This window comes from Myotis myotis, unplaced genomic scaffold (genome assembly GCF_014108235.1).
Source record: "Myotis myotis isolate mMyoMyo1 unplaced genomic scaffold, mMyoMyo1.p scaffold_m19_p_1, whole genome shotgun sequence".
Lineage (NCBI taxonomy): Eukaryota > Metazoa > Chordata > Mammalia > Chiroptera > Vespertilionidae > Myotis > Myotis myotis.
The window spans coordinates 188,718,676-188,725,898 of record NW_023416313.1 but is presented as its reverse complement, the minus strand read 5'-3'; the positions used below and the strand labels follow the sequence as shown (position 1 = coordinate 188,725,898).

Sequence of the window (7,223 nt, the reverse complement as noted above, 5' to 3'; positions counted from 1 at the left end):
CTTGGGGCATCGTATGACTGACTATTTCTGGCACAAGTTAGAGACGTAAATCTGTGGCCTTGGCACGATGCCGCGAGGATGACATTTTGTTGGCCGACTCGCCCCTCTAACAGAACTTCTGCTTCGGGACACGCCGCCCCTCCGCGGACCGGAACGGCAACGGCGCCCCGCCCTCGGGAGGCGGGGCCAGGGTCTCGCCGGGACCCCCGCCCGCGCTCCTGGCGCCTCCCAGGCCCCGCCCCCTCGCCCAGGATGCATCTGGTTGAAAACAAAATCCCACGTGACTGGCTCCGCTCTCAGGGTATCATGGCGGCTCCCAGTGGGAAGGGAGCCCGGGCGCCGGAGGCTCCGGGCTGCGGGCCCCGGCCGCCTGCCCGGGACCTGGTGGACTCGGTGGACGACGTGGAGGGGTTGTACGTGGCGGTGGAGCGGTGCCCGCTGTGCAACACCACCCGCCGGCGGCTGACCTGCGCCAAGTGCGTCCAGAACGGCGACTTCGTCTACTTCGACGGCCGCGACCGTGAGAGGTACGGCGGCCGCCACGGCCCTATTGTCTCTTCCCCGGGCGGCTCCTCGGCTCCGGGCTGGCGGCTGGAGGCTGGAGCCCGAGGCCCAGGTCTGGAGCCCGGACTCCCGCGAGAGGAGGGGGAGCTGGGGAGGGGAGCTGCTTTGCTCCCAGGGAACGGGGTCGGGATCGGGGGCTAGATGGGGGAAGGTCGCCGTTTCCCCATAACCCACCCGAGAGGAGCCTTGGGCCCCCCCCTGTGCTTTGGGAAAGGGATGGACGGTGACTGGAGAGGTCTCCCCCTGTTGCTGCCTGAGAGTTGTAGTCTCAGCTCTTTGCTGCACTCCCATTCAAAGCTTGGTTTAACCTTTCTCTGTCTGAAAATACACTCATCCTCTAGGAGAGATCAGAAGAGAATCAATCAAGTAAGTGGTTAAGGAGGGATTAGGGCCCGGGAAGCCTGTGTCGCAGCTGGACCTTGTTATCAGACATGCCTGCTCCCTTGTGAACTGGGACTAGCTAGTTGCTCCTTGGTTGTTTTGGAGACTAAGGAGTTTGGGCATGTGTTTTGGCCTTGTTTTCAGCCGTGAGTTCAGAGAATTAAATTTAGGAACAAGTTTTGAAATCAAAACAGAGCTACAAGTCCTTGGTGAAGGTAATTGAAGAATTCGTGTGTTTAGTTGAAGGGTCTCTCTCCCAACTTTTATTTCACTAAGGTAAGCTAACTTTTCTATTGCAAAAGTTCAGGCAGTAATTCACTTAATCCAAGAAGTTATTATCCCCAACTTACTGCTGAGTAAACTGCATGGTAAGTGCCCTCCCCTAGGGCACATAGTTGAGTGTAGGGACCAGAATGAATATCCAGACATCCTGAACTCTTATACCACGCATTTAACCACCAGTTTGAACAGCCTTTATATTTGGATTATATTTGGAAATGTTTTGAGTTCCTAGTTTTCCTCTGATCATGAATGGAGTTTGGTTCTTTTTTCCCCCCCTGCTTTGAGATTTGTAGAATATAATTTTTTTCTTTCATTGCCGTGTTCCATGGATGCATTTGATGACTTTAGAAACTGACCTAATAAGTGATAGCTTTAAAAATTAAAGCAGTTTTTTAATTTTAAGAATACTAGGTATGAGACGGGAATGTCAAACTGGTGGAGTTTCTGAAGGGTTCAGTTCTGGATCTTCTATCTGTATATTTTCCTACATCCATTCTCATGACTTAAATACCACCTATATGCTGAAGACTGCCAGACTAGATCCAAACCAGACCTCTCTGGAATCTAGAAAACAGCTGCCTGCCCAACATCTATATTTAAATTTGTAATAAGTATCTCTATCTTGGCAAACTGAAGTTATTTTCCAATATAAATCTGTTCCTTCCATGCTCATGCCAAACTCAGTAAATGGTAACCTCATTCTTCTTTGGTAACAGGACAAAAAACAGTCTTCCTTGACTCCTCTATTAATGCTACCCCATCTAATCCCATCAACAGATTCTATCCACTCTTCAAAAGCTATCCTAAGCTTGACCCTTTCATCACTACGCTGATCCACCAAAGGAACAATGCCTCACGAGCCTCTGCCTCCGCCTTTGCTTCCTTATAGTGTTATTTCCATATTGCAACCAGAGTAACACCACTCCTCCATTCCTCTCTGAAAGCTTCCAGGATTTCAGAGTAAAAAAGCTGACGTCCTTAATCAGAGTTCTGCATTGTCTGTTCTCCTCTGTTCTATTATTTTCCCCTTACCGACTCTGCTTTACCACCTGGCTTCTTTGCCAGTCCCCAGACTCACAAAAAACACTTCTGCCTCATGGCATTGCAGTCTTTTTCACACTGCTGGGAGCTCTTCTCCCCAAAATAGTCAGGGCTGCCTTTGTTTCCTTTAGGCCTCTGCTCATTAGGGAAACTCTTTGACCACTCAATTAAAATGGTCCCCTCCTTTCCCAGGTGACCTGCTTTATTGGCTTACGTAGCAATTATCTCCATCTATGGCTGACATGTTATTTTTGTCTAACTGCCCTCCACTCCAAAGATGTAAGCTCTGTGAGGGCAAGACTTGACCAGTTTTGTACTCTCCCATGTCCTCACATAGTAGAGGATAAGATTGCAAGATTTGTTGAATGACTGAATGGATCTACCTCTCTTTCCCAAACTGTCTGATCCTGAATCATTTCCTTTTTATCCTTCGTGGTAATCCCTTTGTTAGTAAGCCAGACGCCTGGGAAATCTTTCATGTATCCAAATAATTGGCAAGTCTAATTTGATTTGCTCTAAAATAGATCTTGAATTTGTCTACTTCTAGTCCAGACTGCCTTCACTTCTCTCTTGGCTACTTATTGGTTTCCTTTTTTTTTTTTTAACTCTACAACTTCTCCCCAGCCTCTCTGGCCAGCACACAACAGCCCCTGTAGAAAAGTAAATCAGATAACGTTATTGTTTTGCTTAAACCTTTCAATGACTTTCCATTGAGCTTAAAATTCAAAAAGTTAATTAATTAAAAAGTAAAGCCAACCTCCTTACCATGGCATATAAAGCCTCACGTGAGTTGGCTATTGCTTATCTTTAACTTTGGCTATAAGGCTGAGTTAAAAATGTAGGCTTCGGGTTGATACTGCATTGAATTGAATCCAAGCTCCCCACACTTGCTATGTGATTTTGAACAAGTTAACCTTGCCTATGCTTGTTTATTTCATTTTGAAAATGGTGGGGTTTCTGGTAGTGATTACATGAGAGGATGCATTAAACTACTTAGCATGAAGTCTAGCATATATTAAGCATTCAAATATAAACTCATGCTATTCATGCTTAAATCGTCCAGCACATTCAACTTTTTCACCACTGGGCTCTTCCCCTTGCTGTTCCCTCTGCCTGGAACACTTTACCTCCTGATTGGCATCTTGTCTTTCTGTGTTAACTTTAATGTTCCTTTCTTAGTGAGGCTTCCCTGACCTTCACTAAGGTAGATTCACACTTCCATCTCTCCCCCCGTTATTCCCTGTCACAGCACTCAATGCCGTCTGGTACTGCGCATGATGTGTAATGTTATTTATTTGAGGAGGAGCTCTGCATCCACAATGTAGTTTCATGAGGACATGAATTCTGGTTTTGTTCAATCACCACCAGTATTTTGCACAGCAGCAGTGGAGCACACAGTAGGCATATTGTTGAAGGAATGATAAAAGGCAATAAACCTTTAAAAAACAATTTTTTTTCCTAAATCTGAGCATTAAAGTGAATTTTCAGGAGAGGGGTGTGTTCTAGTGGTTTTCTTTTTCTGACCAAGAAAAAGAGCAAATACCAGAACCATTCAAAATTGAGAGATAAAAAAGAAAATTTAGGGTTCAGGGACAAGAAGACTGCTAATAAAGTGGTCTGCTAAGCCAGCTTCATGTCACTTTTCCTTGTTCCCATTTCTGAACTGTGTATTCCTTAAGAAGAGGAGTTTGTTTTCATCATTCCCAGAACAATGCCAAATATCTGCTAGGATGAAAGAATCTCTTGAGACCCAGAACCATTGTGCTAAAAGCCAAATCATTTTTTGTGAGCTCTCACTGAATACAGTTATCTACACAAAACATTCTTGCAAGTTACAGAAGAGAAAGGCAGGTCTCTGCTCTCAAAGGATTTACACTGACTACTAGTAAGCCTCAAATTTCGGGGGTCAGAGGTTGATTGTGAGGTATTTTTAGTGTTTATGAAAGTTTTGTACTCTGTTTTGCTTTCAGACTCTTTATGAAAAACTCCTTGCTAACTGTGGGAAATCACTTGGAAATAAAATATGGAGATTTATAGCACAGTTTAAAAACCCTTGTTTAACCTCTGATTCTTTTTAGTAAATTAGCCTAATTATCTGTGCTTACATGGATCTTGAATGTGATCATGCATATTAAAGTTCTTGTAAATGTTTTGTGTGTTTTTTTAGTTTCATTAATGGACTTATCTGAATATACAGGTTTTAATAATTTCACTGGCCCAGCGTGGCTCAGTGGTTGAGCATCAATCTATGAACTAAGAGGTCATGGGTTCGATTCCCAGTCAGGGCACATGCCTGGGTTGTAGGCAGTGTGCAGGAGGCAGCCAATCAATGACTCTCTCATCATTGATGTTTCTATCACTCTCTCCCTCTCACCTCCTCTCTAAAATCAATAAAACAGTGGTTCTTAACCTTCTGGCCCTTTAAATACAGTTCCTCATGTTGTGACCCAACCATAAAATTATTTTCGTTGCTACTTCATAACTGTAATGTTGCTACTGTTACGAATTGTAATGTAAATATCTGATATGCAGGATGGTCTTAGGTGACCCCTGAGAAAGGGTCGTTCGACCACCAAAGGGGTCGCGACCCACAGGTTGAGAACCACTGCAATAAACATATATATATAAATAGTTTAACAGTTCAAGGAAAATTAGATATTAAAGACTATCTCATAATAGTTCCTTTCACAACTAAGAAGGAAGCTGTGTCTTTATATAATTTTGTAAAAAGTAAGAGTTGGTAGACAGATTGGTTGAAAAATATCTAAACACTACTTTTTTGTTGTTCAGTGGGAAGACTTCCTTATACCATGGTATTCTCACCAACACTATCCTTTCCTCATCTCTCACCTTGGCCCCAGTCCTAAGACAATACCCACTTACTTCTCCACTTTTTCACCTGCCTTTTAACTTGTGTGCTTTTTTAAGAGATGAAGAGAAGTGATTTAAGCAGGACTCCAACACAATCCTTGGATTGTACTGGTGAACATTTTACAATTACAGGTCTTTTTTAAAAAAATATATTTTTATTGATTTCAGAGAGGAAGGGTGAGGGAGAGAGAGAGACAGAAACATCAATGATGAGAGCGTATCATCAATCGGCTGCCTCTTGCACGCCCCCCCACCAGGGATCGAGCCCGCAACCTGGGCATGTGCCCCTGACCGGAATCGAACCCGGGACCCTTCAGTCCACAGGCTGACGCTCTATCCACTGAGCCAAACCAGCTAGGGCAATTACAGGTCTTTTAACAGGAATATAGTTTTCTGGATAATACATTTATCTGATACCAAAAATAGCACTGTTGCTCAATAGGGAACTTACAAGTTTAAAGTCATCTTCCCAGCCAAAACTGGAAAGAAGTCAGTTATTGGTTTATAATAGGGATAGGGATGGGATGGGGAGCATAATGTAAGGATACCCAGAGACTAGCACCAGGAAAATCTGCCTGCTGGATTAAAGTGTGGATTAAAAAGGCAGACATATTTTATGAGCATTTTCAGGAATGATGCAGCATTACCTTCACTAATGAGTTTTAAGAATATATTACTACATTTTACCAGGAAACAGAAATATAGGCACTAAACAAACTGTAGTGTGATAAAGGATGAACAAGAAATTTAGACATTACTGAAGATTTCAAGGGGAAAACACAACCAACATCCAAAAAATTATCTTTTAGATATTTCAGTCTCCCTCTAGTATTCTTTTGGTTGTCAGTGACGATAGCCTATCTATAAAAATCTGTTGTCTTAAGAATTCAGTTCTGCCGAAACGGATTTGGCTCAGTGGATGGAGCGTCGGCCTGCGGACTGAAAGGTCCCGGGTTCGATACCGGTCAAGGGCATGTACCTGGGTTGGGGGCACTTCCCCAGTGGGGGATGTGCAGGAGGCAGCTGATCGATGTTTCTCTCTCATCAATGTTTCTAACTCTCTATCTCTCTCTCTTCCTCTCTGTAAAAAAAATCAATAAAATATATTTAAAAAAATAAAGTAAAATAAAATAAAATGTATGATTCAGTGGCTTAAAAAAAAAAAAAAAGAATTCAGTTCTGAGACCACATTTGTATGCCTCACTCAGCAGAACAAAAGCTCTACAGGTAGATGATCTCCCCACCTTTAGACAAGAGTTTACCACCCTTACTGCTGTTTGATTGTATCTGCTAAGAAAATATAAGTTTGGTTTTCAGTCAGTATCACTGGCTACGCTTCATCATACCTTTTAGAATTTATGAAAGGCTTTCACATTTATTATCTGCCATTTATTTCCTACCACAAAGCTGTGTGTTATTAACCTACCTTAAAAGTGAAGAAACAGAGGAGTTGTGCCTAGACTATGCTAATTTTTAAATTCACTTCCAGATCTGAACTGTATTTATATATATATATATATATATATATAGTTCAGTTTAATACATTCGTAAGATTAAGTGCTAAATCACTCATTATAATGAAGAAAAGGGAAACTAGAGTATATTATGTGCTAAGTGCTTATACTTGATGCTTTCACATTTATATTATTTAATCCCTGTAACCAAGTCCTGAAAGCAGTTTTCCCATTTTACAAGTTAGGAGACTAAATGGTACTTGGTTTCCATTTTCTACTGACTTAACCTTCATTCCTGCCAGTGGAGTGTTTTTACTGTATTTTCTGAAATCCTAAATATTCTAACATAAAAAGCATACTGATGAGGACCATGTTTTTTCCCTATTGCATTTGTCCATAAACATTCCACCCTTACTAGTATATGCCTAAAGCTAAGGAAGAATAATTTGATGGCTAGTAATTCTTACTGTGTTCATATCCTAATTCAGGAAATAGTTACTTCTTTAACCACCTCCACTTAAACAAGGAGATTGCTATGCTCTCACTTACCTGAGAAGCCTCGCTGCCTTATTTCTATATCCAGAAATAGTCATTAATTCTTCCACAGTCTGGGCCCAAATCAGTGATGGG

General features: G+C 42.2%; 1 protein-coding gene across 7 annotated transcripts in view; it reads left to right on the top strand.

Moving 5' to 3' along the window:
- Positions 1-283: 283 nt before the first annotated feature.
- ATG14 (autophagy related 14) overlaps positions 284-7,223 on the top strand; it is a 79,547-nt gene continuing 72,607 nt past the window's right edge. For 5 of the 7 annotated variants that reach the window (XR_004967382.1, XM_036308032.1, XM_036308013.1 and 2 more), the window contains exon 1: positions 286-527. Coding sequence is in view for 5 of the 7 variants with exons in the window: in XM_036308032.1 (XP_036163925.1) it covers positions 307-527 (221 nt within the window). In the remaining 2 variants the exon portion in view is untranslated. Of the gene's footprint in view, positions 528-7,223 lie in introns of all 7 variants that reach the window. The other 2 variants (XM_036308007.1, XM_036308042.1) reach the window with 2 other exon arrangements.